Source organism: Carlito syrichta, unplaced genomic scaffold (assembly GCF_000164805.1).
Source record: "Carlito syrichta isolate Samal-C Ts95f unplaced genomic scaffold, Tarsius_syrichta-2.0.1 Scaffold288987, whole genome shotgun sequence".
Taxonomy (NCBI): Eukaryota; Metazoa; Chordata; class Mammalia; order Primates; family Tarsiidae; genus Carlito; species Carlito syrichta.
In genome coordinates this window covers 44,471-67,220 of record NW_007233083.1, presented here as the reverse complement: position 1 = coordinate 67,220, position 22,750 = coordinate 44,471, and the positions used below count along the sequence as shown (strand labels likewise).

The 22,750-nt window shown below is 36.0% G+C and overlaps 1 protein-coding gene across 1 annotated transcript in view; it reads right to left on the bottom strand.

Moving 5' to 3' along the window:
• Positions 1 to 1,310: 1,310 nt before the first annotated feature.
• Positions 1,311 to 22,750, bottom strand: part of LOC103256170 (transmembrane protease serine 11D-like) — a 48,940-nt gene continuing 27,500 nt past the window's right edge. Inside the window, exons 2-4 of the mRNA XM_008054064.1 lie at positions 19,127 to 19,248; positions 6,529 to 6,647; positions 1,311 to 1,388 (exon numbers count right to left, since the gene is read on the bottom strand). Of these exons, the coding sequence (XP_008052255.1) occupies positions 1,317 to 1,388; positions 6,529 to 6,647; positions 19,127 to 19,248 (313 nt within the window). The 3' untranslated portion in view covers positions 1,311 to 1,316. The remainder of the gene's footprint in view (positions 1,389 to 6,528; positions 6,648 to 19,126; positions 19,249 to 22,750) is intronic.

Sequence of the window (22,750 nt, the reverse complement as noted above, 5' to 3'; positions counted from 1 at the left end):
GGGGAATAAAAAGAAAAAGAAAGGAGAGAATGTGAACTGAGAAGATGAGAGACTTACAGTAAAACCTGGCATTGAGCCACATTTAAGGCATGTATGGAGATGGACTGAGTTAGCAAAGGAAACTGAGCAGGAGTAGCTGGAGAGGTAAGATGAAAATCAGGAGTGTGCGGGATAAAAGAAGCCAAGGGACAGTCCTATTTTAAGGAGTGGTAGGTCAACAGTGCCAAATACTCCGAGAAGAGGACTGATGTGGTTTTTTGGATTTTGTGATATTTATGTCATTGCTGAACTTGGCAAGAGAAATTTATATTTTGTGGTGGGGTTGGAGCCCAAGGTTGAGGGGTAAGTGGAAAGTGAACTAAAGGAGAGAAAAATGTGGATGACTCATTTAGTCCTACAAGTTTTCAGGGCTTATTATTTGCCTTTAAGCATTAGTGGCTAGTACAGACATCCTCACAAGAGAGTACTAAGTGAATGTGCACTACATCGACGGAAATGTGTTTTGGAAAATACCCTTCTCATGGACTCTTTCTTCCTCTAACTCCTCATCAACACTTACCTGACCAGAGTTCTGTGCCTTGGGTACTTACTGGGCGACACTTCAGAGAATAAGAATGATTTTTCTTGTGATGCTAGTATTTGAGAAAGAATGAGTATACTTCGCTCTACCAAAGAATTTTTGCATATTTGAAGGACAGAGCATTTGCGGGAGGGTCAGGAAAGGTGACTACTTCAGTTGGAAGAACCTATTCATCACATCACATGGATAGGTGCCTATTTAACTAAGACAAGAAGGGCAAATAACTGGCACGCATGCTGCTGCTTTTCCTATTATTAATCCATGACAGACACGTCTTGGATTTGGCCACAACACCCTTTTATGCGTTCCAGGCAGAAAAAAACAAAAAACCACTTCTGATGTTGGTTATGGTGTCCTGATCTTAGATGAATACACCTGAACCACAGAATTGTACAACTCCCAGAGGAGATGTTTACACAAACTGGATGGGAATGACGTCCACTGGATTTCATAGAATGGCATGGTCCTGTTTCTGTTCCTTTATTCCAACCCTTTCTTCATCCTTTCCTCCTTCTCCCAGTAAGAACTCAAGTACTATGGCTATTTACATTAGTAGCTAAATGGATCACACGTGACTTTAGTTTTGTTGGCATTGTTTTTAAAGCTGCTTAGGATACGATTTTCACAATATTGCAACAAATTGTGTGATTATGTCATTCATTACCCATTCTGCGAAAAGGTCAAACGTACCAAATTGCATTTATATATATTTATATATTTTTTGATATAGTTCCACTCACCTCAGTTTGACAACATGAGCTCTGACAAACTGATTTCTTAAATTTGATTCTTGAAATGTTCTAGTGATCTATTAAGAACGAAAAAAAGAAAAATCTGTCTATAGTTACAGTTTTTCTTCTCTTTCCTCTCAACCTTGCAGTATGGGACTTACGTTAATGAGGATTAAAGAACTGAGTTCAGCTCAGTGGGATTGATTAGGCAACTTCTGCAATCTTTTGATGTAGTGCCTATTTCTTTATCTATTACACAGCAATGATACTGGACAGGAGGCATCTTCATTAGAAAACATTCTAGACAGATCAGATGCTATGCTCAGTGAGAATTTATGCTATGTGACTTTGTGGCTATTACTAAGGGATTGGAGCAGGAATTGGGCCAACTCTTGGGAAGTCCACTGATATAATTCACAAAGTGTGATCCCCAAAACTGTTTTTTTAAATGAATGAAACTGGATTAAAATAAGTAGCAACAGAAAGCTTGAAGAAAAGCTGAAAAAGAAGAAAAGGGTAGGTTTTTTTTTCATTTCTGATTAATGCTGAAGCATCAGAGGTTACTTTTTGGCATCAGTTGGTCATTTCTTTTTTTTTTTAATTAAAATAATTTGTTTTTAAGAGATGGAGTTTCCAGGCTCTCCTCAGAGGTGATCCTCCAACCTCAGCCTCTTGAGTAGCTGTGTCTACCAGTGTGCACCACCAAGGCCAGATCATTTGGGAATTTCCTGACCTAACCATAACTATTTCCTTGAATCATTGCTTAGCCCCAGCAAGGATGGTTCTCTTGAGATGTGAAGTTTAACCTTACAGTCAACTAGAAGGACTTTTGTGACTGACACGGTTTTGAGATGCTGGCTTGGATGTACTGTGGCTTCCTACGGAGAGAGGATTATGTTGGTTTATACTGTGAGGTGGGACCCAGGTAGTTGTGGATAGGAAAAGATGAAGATGGAGGAATTAAGCAGTATGCTGAACTTTACATTATGTCAGGATCTAAAGCCAGTTCTTCTTGAGACGGGGATGTTTATGCAATCTCTATTGTAGTATCTCACTTTTTCAATATCCATTTGTATAGGCTAGTTGATATAAGACCAACTTGTGTGACAAAACGATATTTTTCTTTTTTTCCAGAGCGGGAAGACTTGAACAATTTCAAAAACAATGAGTCTGTTGGTTTTTATTAAAATAATTTGTTTCTTTTTTAAAAATGGAAATACTAGTAAGTATTAAGAAGAAAGCAAAAAGTTGCTCTAAATTCTATGATCTAGAATTGACCATTGCTGTCATTTGGTGAACTATATTACAGTTATCTACTTAAAAGGATGAGTTTTAATATATTTATTAATGTGGTATATTAGAGGAGGTATTTTTAAAAAGGAATTTAACTTAATTGTATTTGACTTTAACAGAAGTAAAAGAAGTTGATAAAAAGCAGAAGGAATTGCTAAAATTTGGATAAGTGTTTCTTGTAATTAAATTGTACCTCACAATTTGGCACAGGCTAAACTGGACCAATGTGTTAAAGATTCATTTTAATTTTAACTTTTCTGTTATGTGGAAAACATTAAGAAGAAATTTTGTGAGGACTAAGATAATGAGCAACATAAAGAAAACAAGTTGATTAATTAGTTGATATGCATGTACAAGTATAAAAGAAGAGGCTCATCTTCTTATCTTATGATTTCATATTTCTCAGTGTGTCAAAAATGTTTCTATGAACTTTTTCATTAGAACTTATCAAATGCTTGGTAGAAAATCAGTGAGCAGATGCTTGAAGAGTATATCAGTAAGATAGTATAACGGGCAGTAGATGGAGAATGGAGATAGTTTAGTTCAGCTTGCTTTGAAAACTTTAATGAACTACTAAAATAATTTATCTGTACACAGTTTACAACTACAACTCAGAGAGACTATGCATCTACTTTTCATGAGTTTATCATTCAACCTTTTGGTCTTTCTCCTTACTCCAAAATTATTAACCAGTTAATGACTTTTTCACACCCATTTTATTTTGTATTCTGTACTGTAGACATTTTTATTACATTGGCTTAAAACCAAATAAACAATAAAAAGAGCACAATTTAATATTTTCCTCCTGATTGAGGATGACAGTACTATTTTAGTGTTCTAGTAGTCTAGAATCCTCAATCTCCATAATATTCATAATCAATATGAACTGAAATGAGTTATAGATTGTTTAAGTAAATTCTAACAATGTGAACATCATTAAATCTGTTAGTAGAACAGGTGGCACAAATGTTAAAACATTACATATAGAATGTCTCTAACTGTCACATATTTTTTATCTCTAGAGGAGAAAGATCTTATTAGTTGTCTATGAATGTGTCAGATAAATCACCTTCTCCAGTGCTTTATTACTTGATAGCTATAGTTTTGTTCATATTATTCATAAGCGAAATAATAGGAATAATTGTGATTTTAATTACTTTCTAGTTACAACATTCTCTTCTGTTTACTCAAACCAGAAAATCTGAAAAGTGCAGCTTTCAAGGAAAAGATAAAAGAACTTATGTGATAATATCTTAGATAGATATCTACCTATTATTACAATGGTCTTAAAATATTTTTGATTACATACTCTTATGGAGGAAACATTTTATGCACAAGTGGCCAAAACAGGTATATTTACTTATAAATTATATATACATAGCTGGGCTCAGTGGCTCAGCCTGTAATCCCGCGCCTTTGGGAGGCTGAAGTGAGTGGATTGCCTGAGCCCCCAGGTTCGAGAGCCGCCTGGGCAGCGAGACCTCATCTCTACAATAAATAAAAAAATCAGCCGGGCGGTGGTAGCGCATGCCTGTAATTCTCGCTACTTGGAAGGCTGAGGCAGAAGGATCGCCGGAGCCCAGCAGGTCGAGGCTGCGGTGATCAGGAGTGGTTACTGCACTCCAGTCTGGGTGACAGAGTGAGACTCCAACTCAAAAAAAAAAAAAAATTCTATATACATAATAATACTGTACTACTAACGATGTACATTATAAAACATTTACAAAAATAAAAATGAAAAAGGCTGAATTAGGTATTTTATTCCATTTTAAAATAATATTTTCAGTGTTATAATATGACTGAATAGAATTTATAATTTTGAAACACTGTGATAAAATGATTCAAAAGTCTAATTCTAATTTCAGTACCTGGTTTTAAGCACCAACAAGGTTTCCACAAAATTATGTGGCCCCACATGAATAAATTCATCATTGTCTGAAGTTGATAAATTATGAAACTGAATTGTCAGTCTCGCTCATAATGCAAATATTTTGTGGATTTACTGGCTCATACCACACAACAGCCGGTAAGTCAAGAGATAAGGTGTTGGAGCAAGGAAGGTGACTATTTGGAGAACTGGCAAATTGAGAAGGCGGCAGACTAGTGTTCTCAAGAACCATCTAAAGTTAGTATAAATTTTATGTTAACAGAAGAGGGAAGAGGAGAAGGTTGAGATCGAGAGAGGTAACTGATGACTGCAGACCTCTGGGTACCGGTGAGGGTCCGAGGAGGTTGGGAAACTGTTTTGGTCAGTTCAGAATGTTCTTATAAATCTTTCATATAGCTTTGTTACTTGTGTGTACCCTCTCCTTATCTCCTTGGGGGTTAGTTTTGAAAAGGGACTGCTATCATTTTTTTTTTTCTGAATTTTCTCCCATAATTAACTGGTCTACAGCTAAAGGCTATTGCTGTGTTGAGGGAGGGCAGGGGTAAAATGAAATCAGTCATGTTAAGCCTCCATCCACTGTTACACAAATGACTTTCCATTTTCCCTGATGGCAATTGGTTATCCTTGCAAACCAAATGAAAGGTGTTGCATTTTATATATCTTTAAGGAAATGTGTTCAAAATCTACCAAACATGATGGTTAATTATTTCCCTCACTTTTTAAAAAATTTGTGCATGTCTGATCACCCTTATAGACAACATACTTTACATTATTTTCAGTAAAACAGAACAAAAGAAAACGTAATCATCTAATGGTGGACACATTACTGAACACATATTTCAAAGTCTTCTCTCCATAGCATGTTATTTCAAAAATGATTAATTTCTCACATGCCACTGACTAGTATTGCTTTACCTGGCAATATGGCTTTCATAGAGCAGGAGAGGTGTCAGTTCTGATATTACCTTACTGCTCATCTTACTATCTTACTTTTTCATTACCATGATTACATACTAGAATTATCTTCATATTGCAGGTTTGGCCCTTGTATTTGGACTCAGGAGAACTTGGTTTGAATTCTGGTTCTACCACTTTCCAGTGAAATGGCCTTTGACATGTTTTTTAATTTCACAAGCTTTACTTTCTCATCTATACAAATGATTTATTAATTCATATGGTTGTGAAATGAAGGTTACTTAATATATGTGAAAGGGCTTTGTAAACTATAAAGTACTATATTAGAGTATTATTCACTTATCATTTTTAATGTTCAAAGTGCTTTTTATCAAAGGATACATATGTAAGATTAAATAGGGAAATTATACATCAGAAGAATTTCAAGGGAAATCTCGAAATATTAAGTATATTATTGAGTCACAGTACTCTAAATATTGTGGTATGGTGTAGTCAAAGATTAATCAGTGAAAGAGAGTAGAGTACATACAAAAGAAAATGAGAAATTTAGTGTATGATAAAGGTGACATGACAAATAAATCAATTGTGTTATTTAATGCACTGTTTGGGGACCTCCATCTAGCTATTTGGGTGGGAGGGAGTAAAAACTGGATTTCTACCTCAATAACAAAACTTCCAGATGAGTCAAAAATAAAATTATGACCAAAGTGCGATTTTGTTTAAGCTATGTTATTACTGAAATGGTAAAAATATCTTTTAACATCGACTGACTTGCGTGGTTAGTTGGATAAGAAAAGAAGGAAAAATGCAAAATGAAAAAACTTTAAAAGACAATTGCAATGCTTAATTATACAAACAGTGGACTTCTGGTCTTTGAAGTCATCATTAAATAAAATGCATATTTACTCATAGTCCTTCTAACACTTTTTATTCATGACTTAAGAAGATGTGAATAAGAACCAGTATACTAGTGAACTAACTTGGGGAAAGTACAGTGAAATTCAGCATTCAGCACTTAAGGAAGGAAAAATGTGTAGAGCATGTAGCAATTAAAAATATATGACAAAATATTAAGTTTATTGTCATATCCATTTTATAATGGAATAAAGGCAAAGACTTACCAGAGATTCAATTCTTCCACTCAAAGTCCTGTATTCCTGGGTAGCTGGAGAATTTAATTGATTATTATATTCAACATTTAGGAGTTGAAAGCTACTTCTGTAAAAGTAAGATTTTTGATCTGGAAAATAAATAAAAGGCAGAGTCAGTCTTGCTTTACTAAGCAGTTAAGTATTTAATTTATTCAAGATTATGAGAGACTATAAATAATTTAAAAACTTGCTTTCCTTAAAAGAAAGAAGAAACTCTATTCGTAATGGAAGTGAACTACAATAAAATTACTATTTATTTTAGTTGTAATTTTAATTTTTAAATTTTTTATTTTTTATTTTTATAGAGATGGAGTCTTGCTATGTTGCCTAGGCTGGTCTTGAACTCCTGGGCTCAAGCAATCCTCTTGCCTCAGCCTCCAAAGAGCTGGGGTATTACAGGCATGACCATTATACTTGGCCATTTAAAAACGACTGGCAAAGCAAGAGTGTTATAAATGTATGAAAATCAGAGTAGAATTATTATTTGATAAATTAAAAATTGTTCAGAAATACCATAATTTTTATTCTTGCTATATTTTAGGAGAGATTTGTGGTTTATTCATTCAAGAAATGTTAATGAATGCTTATAATTTGCTATTATGAATTTATACTTATGAAAGGCCCCAAAGTAATTCTGAATAGTTTTAAAATTTTTTTTCTTTTTTTCTTTTTTTTTTTTTTGAGTTGGAGTCTCACTCTGTTGCCCAGGCTGGAGTGTAGTGGCATGCTCCTGGCCACCACAGCCTCAACCTGCTGGGCTCCGTTGATCCTTCTGCCTCAGCCTTCCAAGTAGCCAGAACTACAGGTGCATGCTACCATGCTCCACTAATTTTTGATTTATTGTAGAGACAAGATCTCGCCAAATTTCTCAGGTGGGTCTTGAACCCGCAGGCTCAGGCAATTCACTTGCCTCGACCTCCCAAAATGCGGGGTTACAGGCTGAGCCTCGAACCCGGCCAAAAATTATTTTAAATACTATTTTTTATGGAGGAATTAGTGATTTGCCATTAGTCTTTCTGAAATAAACTAGAAAATAAACCTTCTGACAAGATACCAAATCCAGTTGTATAATGTGAATTATTTTTTATCAAAAGAGGTCTTCCAAAAAAAAAAACTTGAACAGACCAATAACACATAATGAGATTGAATTAGTAATACAAAGTCTCCCAATAAAGAAAAGCCTAGGACCAGATGGCTTCACTGCCAAATTGTACCAAATCTTCAAAAGAGAACTAATGCCAATTCTCCTCAAACAAGTAAAAAAAGAAAAGAAAGAATTCCCTCCTAATTCTATCTATGAGGCCAGCATTACTCTGACACCAAAACCAGACAAGAACATAACAAAAAAAGAAAATTACAGGTCAATTTCCCTGGTGAATAAAGACACACAAATCCTCAAGAAAATATTAGCAAACTGAATTCAAGAGCACATCAAAAAGATAATACACCACAATCAAGTGAGATTTACCGCAGAGATGCAAGAATAGTTCAACATAGGCAAATCAATAAACATAATACATCACATCAACTGAATGGAAGATTAAACCATACAATTATCTCAATAGATGCAGAAAATGGATTTGATAAAATTCAGCATCTCTTTAATATAAAAAGTTTCCACAAGCTAGGCATAGAAGAATGTACCTCAGCATAATAAAGACTTACAAAACCATAGCTAACATTTTACTGAATGGGGAAACATCAAAAGTTTTTACTCTAAGAACTGGAACAAGACAAGGATGCTTAATTTCATCACTTCTATTAAACATAGTAACAGAAGTCATAGACAGAATAAGGCAAGAGAAAGAAATAAAAGGCATCCAAATTGGAAAAGAAGAAATCAGATTTTCCCTTTTAAAAGATCATAGAATCTTATATCTAGAAAAACCTAAAGACTGTGCCAGACATTTTTAGATCTCATAAATAAATTCAGCAAAGTTGCAAGATATAAAATCAACACATAAAAAATCTGTAGCATTTCTTTTAAAAATGTTTTTATTTTATTTTCGATTTAGGGGTAACAGGTACATATTTGTTACATAGGCATATTGCATATTGGTGAGGATTGGGCTTCAGATGACCCACTCCCCAGATAGTGAACACAGTACCCAGTAGGTAACTTCTGAGATCTAACTCTTCTCCCTACCCCGCCCCTTATAGTTTCCCCAGTGCCAATATTTTCATCTTTGTGATGATTTAGCTCCCACATATAAATGAGAATGTTTGGTGTTTGGTTTTCTGTTTCTGAATTACTTCAATTATAATGATGGTCTCCTGCTGTATTTCTATACACAGTGAAATAACTGAGAAAGAAATTTTAAAAAGGTAATTCTATGCCTACAGGGAAAACTACAAAACATTAATGGAAGAGACTGAAGAGGACACAAACAAATGGAAAGATGTTCCATGATTATGGGTCAGAAGAATTTAGTATCAGACCAATAACACTCCAGGAAATTGACTATGTCATAAGAGAACTGAACTACCTCCAAAAAAAAAAAAAAGAAAATCCCTGGACCAGATGGCTTTCCAGAAGAATTCTACAAAATATACAAGGAGGAACTTATACCAATCCTATTGAAAGTATTCCAGGTGATTGAGAAAGATGGAACTCTCCCCAAATCATTTTATAAAGCTAACATCACATTGATACCCCAACCATGTAGAGATCAAACTAAGAAAGAGAACTAAGGCCAATATCCTTGATGAACATAGATGCTAAAATTCTCAGCAAAAGTCCAGCAAGCCGGATCCAACAATACAACTCAAAAATCATCCACCATGATCAGGTAGGCTTCATCCCAGGGATGCAGGACTGGTTCAACATTTATAAGCCCATATATGTAATTAAACATATCAACAGATGTAAAAAAATACATGATTATATCATTAGATGCAGAAAAAACTTTTGATAAAATCCAGCACCGCTTCTTGATAAAAACCTTTGAACATCTAGGCATAGATGAAACATACCTCAAAGTAGTTAGAGGCATCTATGAGAAACCCACAGCCAGTATACTACTAAACAGACAGAAATTGGAACCATTTCCCCTGAAAATCAGAATAAGACAAGAATACCCTCTCTTACCTCTCCTTTTCAACATAGTTTTGGAAGTCCTAGCTAGAGGAATCAGGCAAGAGAAGGAGATCAGGGTATCCAAATAGGAAAAGAGGAAGTCAAGTTATTCCTCTTGCAGATGACATGATTCTATACCTTGAAAGCCCAAGAGAATCTGTAAAAAACTTCCTTGTGCTGATAAAGGACTTTGGAAAAGTCTCAGAGTATAAAATAAATGTACAAAAGACAGTCGCATTTCTATACACCAATAATAAGCAAACAGAAATCCAAATAAAAAGCACAATTCCAATCACAATAGCCAAAAAAAAGAAAGAAAGAAAATGCCTTGGCAGCTTCCTAACCAGATATGTGAAAGACTTTTACAACGATAACTACAAAACACTGCTCAAAGAAATCAAAGATGATGCAAACATATGGAAAAATATTTCATGCTCATGGATTAGAAGAATCAACATTGTTAAGATGTCCATTCTACCCAAGACAATCTACAGATTTGACGCAATACCCATTAAATTACCAGCAGCATTCTTCTCAGACCTGGAAATGACAATACAGGAATTCATATGGAAACATAAATGACCACAAATAGCCAAAACAATCCTCAGGAAACAAACAAACAAACAAACAAAAAACATAGCAAGTAGTATCACACTCCCAGACTTTAAACTTTATTATAAAGCTACATTAGTCAAAACAGTCTGGTATTGGTACAAGAACAGGCATATAGAGATATCGGAAGCAAAACTTCAATTTCTCAACCAACTCATCTTCAACAAATCCTCTACCACCAACCACTGGGGAGAGGAGAACCTATTCAGTAAATAGTGCTGACCACATGCAGAAGATTTAAAAAGGACCCCTACCTATCACTGTACACAAAATCAACTCTAAATGGATCAAAGACCTAAATGTCAAACCTCAAACTATAAGAACATTAGAAAATGCAGGCGACACCCTTATGGAATTTGGAATTGGAACTGGCAACCAATTCCTGATCAAAACCCCAATTGCCCAAACCATAAGAGATAAGATAGACAAGTAGGACATCATCAAACTGACAAAATTCTGCAAAACCAAAGAAACCCCTCAGAGAGCAGGGAGATAGCCCACAGACTGGGAAAAAGTATTTGCCAACTATATGTCTGACAACGGCCTAACACTTAAGATCTACAAGGAACTCAAATATGCAGAAAAGGAAAAAACATACAGCCCCATTACAAAGTGAGCAAAAGATATGAATAGATACATCTCAAAAGAAGACATATGAGCAGCCAACAGATACATGAAAAAATGCTCAGCCTCACTAGTCATCAGAGGAATGCAAATTAAAACCACACTGAGATACCACCTAACTCTAGTCAGGATGGCCATCATCAATAACTCAAAAAACAACAGATGCTGGAGAGAATGCAGTGAAAAGGGAACATTTCTGCACTGTTGATGAGAGAAAAGATTGGGGAGAGCCAGAGAGGATCCCCATGCCTAGTGAAGAAACACTGGCCACAGCCATTTTCTTTGTCCCAGGACCAGATAGAGACCTGCATTGCCCCTACAGCTCCGCCCAGCCCTGCCCAGCCCCCAACTTGGGACCTAAGGTAATCTCATCAAACTGGGAGAGATAGAAGCCCCTCCTCCATGCTGGATCAGACACAGACAGGTAAGATCTGAGTGGCACACTTGACAGGCGACAAGCTGGGTGAGTCCAGATCTGATCCACCCTCCTTCTACAATATGCCTGGGACATCTGACTCAAACTGTGAGCAACCCTATCAGCCTGCCCTAAGAGTTAGAGATCAGAACTGAAAGGATGTTGGACTTACAGGAGTGACTTCAAAGTAAGTTTGGGTCCTTGCTTTTATTTTTTTGTCTGTTTTGCTCAATTTTGGTTTTTTTTTTAGTTTTGTTCTGTTTTTTAATAATGCTTTCATTCTGGCTTTGTTTCTGTTATTTTACTGATTTTTTTTCTTTAGACTTCCTGTTTGTATATGGGAAGAATACATCAATAGGGAGGTTTTTGCTGTTTTTTGTGTTTGTATGATTGTCTGTATGTTTTAGGTTTCTTTTTTACTCTTTTCTGTATTTGTGTCTCTTTTAATTTGTTAGTTGGTATGTCTGTCTGTTTTCCCTCTTACTCTCCTCTCTCTCCACCTTCCTCTTGCCCCCCTTCCTTTTTCCATTCTTTTCCTTTTTCTTATCTCATTTTGCTTTCAGGGAGCAAACGTATATCCCCACTGCATGGACAGATTGTAAGGCAGTGGGAAGTGGGTTTCAGGGGTGCCCATACAACTGATAATGGATACTGGGATCTGCAGATAGATTTTTGAATCACAGCTTCCCCCTCAATTAAATCTCAAAACTGCAAAAAGTACAGCCCCCAAACCACAGTCCAGCTTCAGAATTGAACAAAGCCAGAAGATTCACATAAAGAATAATAGGAGATTGAGCAAACAGAAGTAAAAGCCACTCCACCATCCCTGAACAACGAAATTAAAGAAGAGAAAAAAAAAAGTGTGTGTGGGGGGGATCTACACAAATGAAGAAAAACCAAAAGAGGAATATGGGTCTCACACAAACCCTTGGAAGGTCAGACACTGAGAAAACAGACATTGGAACACAAACAATGAAGAGCCCCAGAATGACTTGTCTCAAACTAAAAACCCAGATATCAAGACATTAATAGAGAGAATAAATAGAATTAAGGAGAGACAAGAGAAAATATGAAGGAGTTGATAACTGAGAAAACAGCGGTAAAGAATATTGTGAATGAAGTAAATAACAAACTGATAAGCAAGGAAAGCAGAATTAGCCAAGCAGAAGAAAGAATCTCAGAGCTTGCGGACCAAAATATAGAACTAACCCAACCTGTCAAAAATATAGAAAATAAGCTTAAAAAGACAGGACAAAACCTTCAAGAGATGAGTAATTATTCCAAGAGACTGAATCAAAGAGTAATTGGATTTCCTGAGATAGAAAGAGAGACAAAGACCACCCTGGAACAAACATTCTATGAAATTATTCAAGAAAAGTTCCCTCATCTCATCATTGATGTGAAAATTCAAACACAAGAGATTCAGAGAACAAAGTAAGAGAAACAAATAATACAAGAACATGGTCTTTTTAAAAGTTTGGTTTTATCTCTTTTTATTTTTCAACAGCAAATTTATCTCCTGACCACCATAAATGTTAACCATCATAACTGATTGTAAGATTGCTTTTAGGAAACAGAACATGAATTAATAAATACTTAGGTACATGCAAATTTTATGTGCTAAAACTTAAGGTATTTTGCAATATTTCACTTTTATGATTTTATCAGTTTATTAAATGAAGAAGAAAATAATGGTATTTATGAAATACAAAATGAGTAATCTTTGGCATCAGAAAAATACTGGCTTTTTGGACAAGATGGCAACTGGACAGGTCAGACTGTGAGAGTCTCTGCAAAAGCAAGTGTCCATAAAGACTCTCTGAGTGAGTAGGAGTGTGCTGGTGGGAGAGTGAAAGTCCATCTGAGGGGAGACTCAGGTTCATGTACCCGGAGGCCCCCCTCTGAAGGTGATTGCAAGCCCAAACCACCCTGAGATTGGAGCTGCAGGTGCACAAGATCGTGTGTTGTTCATGGGACTCTCCTAGGAAGAGCCTGCTGAATCCAGCTGATTCTCATCACCTGGAACCTGTCCACATGATCATCTGTTACAGCAAATCAGCTGGAATCCCACATTTGATCAGTGGAGGTAAAAGATATCACAGGTTCAGTGGATTTGGCCAGGAGTCTCCAAATACAAGTATTTGATCATCATTGATGTGAAAATTCAAACACAAGAGATTCAGAGAACCCCTGCAAGACAATAAATGAGAAGGCCAACTCCTAGACACATAGTAATTCACTTAAATAAAGTAGGTATTAAAGAAAAAGTCCTAAAGGCAGCAAGGGAAAAGGATCAGACTACCTACCAGGGAAGACCAATTAGAATAGCAGCAGACTTATCTACAGAAAAACTTCAGGCTAGGAGAGCTTGGAGCCCAATCTTCAAAGTTCTCAAAAATAAACAATTTCAACCAAGAATAACTTACCCAGCTAAGATAAGCTTCATCAGTGAGGGACAATTAAAATCTTTCCCAGACATTCAATCCCTAAGAACTTATGCTGCCTCTACACCAGCACTACAAGAAATACTTAAGAAAGTATTAAACATAGAAGAAAGGAAAAAAAGAATGACAACGTTCTTCACAAGAGTGCAGGAAAAAAATTGAAAACAAACTTGAATCAACCCAAAAATCAAAAGAAAGACAACAAACAGTAACAACAACTCTATAAGAACCTTATGACAAGGATAAACTCTGACATTTCAACAATTAGCCTGAATGTGAATGGGCTAAATGCACCACTGAAAAGACATAGAATAACAAAAAGGATAAAATATCATGAAGCAACAATATATTGTCTTTAAGAGACTCATCTCACCAGAAAGGACACTCACAGACTCAAAGTAAGAGGATAGGAAGCCAAATTTCAGGTGAATAGAACACAAAAGAAAGCAAGAGTTGTGATCTTAATATCAGACAAAATACCCTTTAAGGTATCAAACATTAAAAAGAAACAGAAGGTCATTACATATGCAATGATAAAAGGTTCAATCCATCAACAAGAAATATCCATCCTAAACATATATGAACCCAACATAAGAGCACCAACTTTCATAAAGCAGCTTCTAGGCAAGTTTAAAAAAGATACTGACTCTATCTTAACTGGAGACTTCAATACTCCACTCACAACCCTAGACAGTTGATCGAGACAAAAAATCAGCAAGAAGATCTGGAACCTCAAGGTGACTCTTGACCAAATGGACTTAATTAATACCTATAAAACACTCCACCCAACGACTACAGAATATACATTCTACTCATCACCACATGGAATGTACTTTAAGATCAACCACATCCTTGGCCTTAAATCAAGCATAAACACATTTCATAAGATTGAAATTTTGTCATGCACCTTCTCAGACCACAGTGGAATAAAAATAAATATCCACAACAACAAAGTTCCCCAAAATCCACAAAGACATGGACACTAAACATGTAGTGACCTTCTGTCTCTAATAATTGAAATGTCAGAGTTTATCCTTGTCATAAGGTTCTTATAGAGTTGTTGTTGTTCTTGTTGTCTTTCTTTTGATTTTTGGTTGATTCATGTTTGTTTTCAATTTTTTTCCTGCACTCTTGTGAAGAATGTTGTCATTCTTTTTTCCCTTTCTTTTATGTTTAACTCCTGGGTCAACATGGAAATCAAACAGAGATTAAAAGACACCTGGAAACAAATGAAAATGAAGAAACATTTTACCAAAACCTCTGGATACCATGAAAGCAGTAGTAAGAGGGGAATTCATATCTCTACAGACACACATGAAGAAAATGGAAAGATCACAATTTAACAGCCTAACAAGTCACCTAAGGAAGCTAGAAATGCAAGACCACCAAAATCCTCACTTCAACAGAAGAATCCAGGTCACCAAAATAAAAGCCCAAATAAACACAATCAAAAACACAAAAGATGAAGTCACAACTGACCCTGAAGAAATACAGAGACTACTATGTACACTTATGTGGAAACAAACTTGAAACCCTAAAGGAAATGGAGGACTTTTTTTTTTTTTTTTTTTGAGTTGGAGTCTCACTCTGTTGCCCAGACTGGAGTACAGTGGCCACTCCCGGCCACCACAGCCTCGACCTGCTGGGCTCTGGCGATTCTTCCACCTCAGCCTTCCTAGTAGCCGGTATTACAGGCGCGCACTACCACACCCAGCTAATTTTTGATTTATTGTAGAGATGAGGTCCCACCAAGTTGCCCAGGCAGGTCTCAAACCCACGGGCTCAGGCAATCCACTCACCTCAGCCTCCCAAAGCGTGGGATTACTGGCTGAGCCACCGAGCCCAGCTGGACTTTCTGACATCACACAACCACCCACGGCTGAAACAAGAAGAAACCAAGACCCTAAATAGAGCAATAACAATCCAGGAAATTGACTATGTCATAAGAAAACTACCTACAAAAAAAGCCCTGGACCAAATGGCTTTCCAGCAGAATTCTACAAACACACAAGGAGGAACTGATACCAATCCTATTGAAAGTATTCCAGGTGATTGAGGAAAATGGAACTCTCCCCAAATCATTTTATGAAGCTAATATCACATTGATACCCAAGCCAGGTAAAGATCCAACAAAGAAAGAGAACTACAGGCCAATATCCTTGATGAACATAGATGCTAAAATTCTCAACAAGATCCTAGCAAATCAGATTCAACAACACATCTCAAAAATCATCCACCACGACCAAGTAGGCTTCATCCCTGGGATGCAAGGCTGGTTCAACATTCGTAAGACCATAAAGGTAATTAAATACATCCACATACATAAAAACAAAAACTACATGATTAGATCATTAGATGCAGAAAAAGCTTTTGATAAAATCCAGCATCCCTTCTTGATAAAAACCCTCAAACATCTAGGCATAGATGCAACATACCTCAAAATAGTAAGAGTAATCTATGAGAAACCCACAGCCAGCAAACTGCTAGACAGACAGAAATTGAAACCATTTTTCCTGAAAGCTGAAACAAGACAAGGATGCCCACTATCACCCCTCCTGTTCAACATAGTTTTGGAAGTCCTAGCTAGAGCAATCAGAGAGGAGAAGGTGATCAGGTGTATCCAAATAGGAAAAGAGGGAATCAAGTCATCCCTCTTTGCAGATGACATGACTCTATATCTCCAAAACCCAAGAGAATCTGTCAAAAACCTCCTTGTACTGATAAAGGACTTTGGCAAAGTCTCAGGGTATAAATTAAATGTGCAAAAGACAATAGTATTTCTATATACCAATAATAAACAGAAACCCAAATAAAAAGCACAATCCCATGAATAATAGTCACAAAAGAATGAAATACCTTGGCATCTTCCTAACCAGAGATGTGAAAGACCTTTACAATTAAAACTACAAAACACTGCTCAGAGAAATCAAATATGATGCAAGCAAGTGGAAAAATAGTTCATGCTCATGGATTGGAAGAATCAACATTGTTAAGATGTCCATTCTACCTAAGGCAATCTACAGATCTAATGCAATACCCATCAAATTACCAGCAATGTTCTTCTCAGACCAAGAAACAACAATACAGGAATTCATATGGAAACATAAATAACCACGTATAGCCAAAATAATCCTTAGCAAAAGAAACAAACAAACAAAAACCAAAGCAGGAGGTATCACATTCCCAGGCTTTAAACTTCATTATAAAGCTACAACAATCAAAGCAACTTGATATTGGTACAAGAACAGGCATATAGACCAATGGAATCGAATTGAGATTCCAGAAGCAAAACCTCAGTTTTTATCAACCAACTCATCTTTGACAAAGCCTCCACCACCAACCACTGGGGAGACGAGAACTGATTCAGTAAATGGTGCTGGGAAAGCTGACTGACCACATGCAGAAGATTGAAACAGGACCCCTACCTATCCCCATACACAAAAATCAACTCTAAATGGATCAGAGGCCTAAACATAAAACCTCAAACTATTGAAAACTTGGAAAGTGCAGGAGACACTCTTATGAAAATTGGAACTGGCAAACAATTCCTGATCAAAACCCCAAGTGTGCCCATGCCATAAGAGATAAGATAGACAAGTGGAACCTCATCAAACCGACAAGCTTCTGCAAAGCCAAAGAAACCATCAAGAGAGCATGGAAACAGCCCACATACTGGGAAAAAATATTTGTTCACTGTATGTCTGACAAAGGCCTAACATCTAGGATCTATAAGGAACTAAAACATGCTGAAAAGAAAAAACAAACAGCCCCATTACAAAGTGGGCAAAAGATATGAATAGACAATTCTCAAAAGAAGATGTATGAGCAGCCAACAGATACATGAAAAAATATTCAGCCTCACTAGTCATCAAAGAAATGCAAATTAAAACTATACTGAGATACTACCTAACTCCAGTCAGAATGGTCATCATCCATAACTTAAAAAATAACAGATGCTGGAGTTATGTGGTGAAAAGGGAACATTTCTACACTGCTGGTGGAAATGTAAATTAGTACAGCCTTTGTGGAAAATAGGGTGGCAATTCCTAAAAGTTCTAAAAATCAACCTTCTATATGACCCTGCAATCCCCCTACTGGGAATATACCTGGAAGAACTCAAATCACTTTATAAAAAAGATACCTGCACACGTATGTTTATCGCAGCATTGTTCACAACAGCAAGAACATGGAACCAACTGTACTGCCCATCAAAAGAGGTCTGGATAAAAAAAATGTGGCACATATACACAATGGAATATTACGTAGCCATAAAGAAGAACAAAATCATGAACTTCTCAGCAACCTGGAGGGACTTAGAGCCTATAATACTGAGTGATCTTTTACAGAAACAAAGAGCTGAGTATCACATGTTCCCACTCATAAGTGAACCTTGAACAACTGCCATAATACTATAAGAAAAGGATTGACAGTAATGGAAAACTACAGGGGGTTGGGGCTGTGGGGATGTGGGATTGGCAGTAGTGGGAATCTGCCTGGGAAAGGGGGGGGCACACCTCATCAACAAGGGTAACTGCATAATGAATATTTGTATACCTAACTCTGAATTGTACCCCATAATTTTAAATAAAAAAACTTAAAAGTTAAAAAAAGAGAGACACTTGAAAACTATAGCAGAGGAACACAGATCACTTTCTTAAAAAGGTACCTGTGAATGCATGTTTATTGCAGCACTATTCACAATAGCAAAAACACAGAACAAACCCTGCTGCCCATTGAAAGTAGACTGGATTAAAAAAAGTGGTATATATACATGATGGAAAATCATGCAGCCATTAAGAAGGACAAAATTATGAACTTCACAGAAACTTGGGTGCATTTAGAGTCTGTAATACTCAGTGATTTGTCACAGAAGCAAAGAACTGAGTACCACATGCTGTTGCTCATAAGCAGACCCAGAACAATTATAATACTAAAAGAAAGGGATTGGCAGTATGGGAAACTGTCAGAGGAGGTGGGGGCGCAGTTCATCGATAAGGGTACCTAGTCTCAAATCAGTAGATGTGGGTACCAAAGTGAGGCCCAAATTTACCTGTGCAATGACCATTTGTATATCTAACCCTGAATTTTACCCTACATCTTTAAAAGAAAAAAAAAAAAAAAGTACCAAGAGATTTTTTTCTTTAGATAGAATAATTTTTGGCTGACTAATAATGTTTGGTATACTAAAAAAACTATGTTTGGAATACTAAAAATGGCCAAAAAAGAGAAGACAAAAATACTGATTGAGGAAAAATACAGGGAAGACTTATAAGATATGTAATCATGTTATATAATAATATGTAATAAAAGTAGCAACAAAAAAAGAGAGAATAAACATTTAAGCTGAAATAGTATGTAGTTATTACGTCTAAAAAGTAATAATCTTCTGATACTTACCAAAAGCTAAAAAGTAGACAAGTAGAGCTATGGTCACTGCCAGGATCACCACCCCTGCGACGACAATGAAACATACTACGTATGGATTCAGAAATCTTGAATTCGTTGGTCCTCGTGCTGGCCTTAGAAACAAGAGAAAAAGATCAAAGAAAAAGTTATTCATTTCACTCAGAGAAGCCATCCTTTCAATGCTCATGACTGTCTTCTGCCTTTTTTGCTTATCTTGTGCATGACTCTTTTCATAGAAATATGATCCTGGAAAAGAAACTGAATTCCATAAGGCTGTTTTTAAAAGTACTACCCCAAAGGTTTGTTTTGTTTTGTTTTTTTCCCAGCACAAAACAATTGGCAGTTAAGTAGTTTAATGAGAAATCTTCATACTGTTTTTCATAGAAGTTGGACTAACTTGCATTTCCACCAAAAGTGTACAAGTGTTCCCTTTCACCACATCTGCAGCAACATGTATTGTTCATTGATTTTTTAAAAATGGCCATTCTGATGGGGGTAAAGTAGTATCTCATGGTGGTTTTAATTTACATTTTCCTGATTCTGGAGTATGTTTTAAGCATTTATTCATATGTTTGTTAGCCACTTATATATCTTCTTTTGAGAAATGTCTGCTCATGTCATTTGCCCAATTTTTAATTAGGTTATTTGGGTTTTTTTTATTGCTGGTGTGTTTGAATTCCCTGTAGATTCTGGATGTTAGACTTTTGTCAAATGTGTAGTTTGTGAATATCATCTCCCATTCTGTAGGTTGCCTGTTTGCTCTGTTTATTATTTCTTTTGCTGTGTAGAAGATTTTTGGTTTCATTAAATCTCACTTATTTATTTTTGTTTTTGTTACATTTGTTTTGGGGGTTTTAGACATAAATTCTTTGCTTAGGACAATACCCAGAAGAGTTTTTCCTAGATTTTCTTGTAGAATTTTTATGATTTCAGGTCTTACTCATCTTGAGTTAACTTTTGTATATGGAAAGAGATAGAGATCCAGTTTTATTTTTCTGCACGTGGACATCCAATTTTCTCAGCATTGTTGATCGAATAGGATGTCCTTTCTCTAGTATATGTTTTTGTCTACCTGTCAAAGATCAGTTGATTTGTATTTGGCATTCTTTCTGAGTTCTCTATTCTGTTCTGCTGGTCTACTTCTACGTTTTTACCAGCACCAAGCTGTTTTTGTCACTTCAGCCTTATAGTATAGTTTGAGGTCAGGTAATGTGATATCTCAAGCTTTGTTCTTTTTGCTTAGGATTGCTTTGGTTATTTGGGCTCCTTTATGGTCTAAATTGTCTAAAAGACAATTTTAGAATTGTCTTTTCTACTAATTCTGTGAAAAATAACATGGTAATTTGATAGGGATTGCGTTCCACCATTCAATCCAGCAATCCCACACTGGGTGTCTACCCAAAGCAAAAGAAGCCATTATACAAAGAAGACACCAGCACTTACATGTTTATTGCACCATAATTCACAATTGCAAAGATGTGGAATCAACCAAAGCACCCCATCAACCGATGAGTGGATAAAGAAAATGGAATACCATTTAGCCATAAAAAGAATAAAATAATGTTTCTCACAGCAACTTGGATGGAATTGGTGGCCATTTTCCTAAGTAAAATAATGCAGGAATGGAAAGCCAAATACTGCATGTTCTCACTTATGAGTTGGAGCTAAACTATAAGTCTGCAAAGGCATATGAAGAGGAGAAGGAAGTGAGGGATGAAGTATCAGAAACAATGTATGCCTTTTGTGTAATGGGCACACTAAAAGCTCAGCCTTCACCATCCTACAATTTATCCATGTAACCAAAAATCACTTGTACCCCTAAAACTATTTTTAAAAACCATAAAAATAAGTAGATTGATGGAAAAATAAGGAAATGTGACCTATGATTTAGAATTGCTTTATCATCTTCCAATTGTTAAAGTCATAAAGAATAACAATGCATTAATCTCTGTTTTTCTGTGGTTTCTTCCAAGATCCTATCCTGAATGCTACTGTGGTAACAAAACAAACCAGAGGCCAGAATCAACATATGCTTTAGCTTGGATCAGCTTCTCATGGGAATGACATTACATAGAATTTTGCTTTCAGTTCATGGAAAAGATCTTAAACTCAACAACTGAAAAGCACCGTGAGACATATGACTCAATAAAAAAAGGGGGTGGAGCCCAAACTACCTTAATCTCACAAGCCATAATTAATTACAAGAGAATGCATTGTTTCACCCTGTAGAAACAGCTGAAAAATGTTCTCTCTTTAGTAGTGAGACTTGTAGTTGAACCTCTGAATGTTGATGATTATAAGAACTTATGCTAACACAAAATAAATCGTGTGCAACATTGACCTTGTAAACTATTGCAGAAAATATGTTTGTAAACAGGGTTTGCATTTGATTCATAATACAATGGAAATCTGAGCAAGAAAATATTTTTCTTTTCAAGTGGGGTCCTGATCAGTGAGATTTTTTTACTGCTTGCATTTGAATGGCAAAGCAAATATTCAGCTGTGACCCTTTAACCAGTTTCTCTCACCCTCTTTCTCTTTTTTATTGACTTGGAAAAAATAACATGAAGGTTGAAGAATTTATCTTTCCACACTCTTATTATGAGAGCCTGTATGTCATTCATTGTAAATGTACATAGTCAATCTTCATGACAGCCTTGTGAAGTCTGTATTATAATCCCATTTTAAAGATAGGGAAGGTTAGGCATAGAGAGTAAATGACTCATGATTGTTCAGGAGTGATAAAGCTGGAAAAAAAATAGGAAGGTTTAAATAAACGAACACACATTTCCTCCTACATACATGTCTTCCTTGAGTATGTTGCTTCACCCTACAGGGAAATGGAAGGCTTTAGGGTTTCAGTTTCTCCTGCTCTCACTTGGGGGGAAGCAAAAGGAATCAACATCTGTTAATAATATTTTCTAAGATATATCTTCAGGCCAGACCTCTTTTCTTGAGCTTCACATCATAATTTTCCATTATTAATTAGATATCTGATGTATACTTTACATTCACCTTAAATAAACCAGTTCAAAACTGAACTTGGTATTTTTTCCTCCATTAGACTCTAGCGTTTGAGAATATACCTTAGGCTGTATTAAGCAATTTTAAAACAAAACATTCACTTTTTCCAACTAAAACATAATCATTTTTTTCTTTTGGAAATTTCTTTTGTCCTAATATCGGTCATGACTTTAAAATGAAGAACCTGAGATGTGAAAGATTTCTTTAGTTGACTTTTAATTTCTCAGCATAATGTTTAACTCTGGCACTGTAGAAGACTTCCAAGGGGATGTGAAGAGAGAACTAGGGTTAGGATGTGTGAACTCAAGTCCTCTGTCTAATGTAAGCGATGAGATCTTGCATAAATTATAACTATTTCAAGCTGTAGATTTTTTATTTTTTAAAATGAGTAAGACAATACCTTTCCCATCATGATTCTTTTAATCAAATAAAACAGTATATATGACAATGATTTATAAACTTAAGTTCACTAGGATTTAAGGCATTATTATAGGGGCAACTGAAGTATAACAGCCAGATCTCTAGCAGTGAAGATTTTTCTGCCAGTAGTTGTTGAGTGATCTTGGATGAGTCATTTTAAAACTTTGGCGC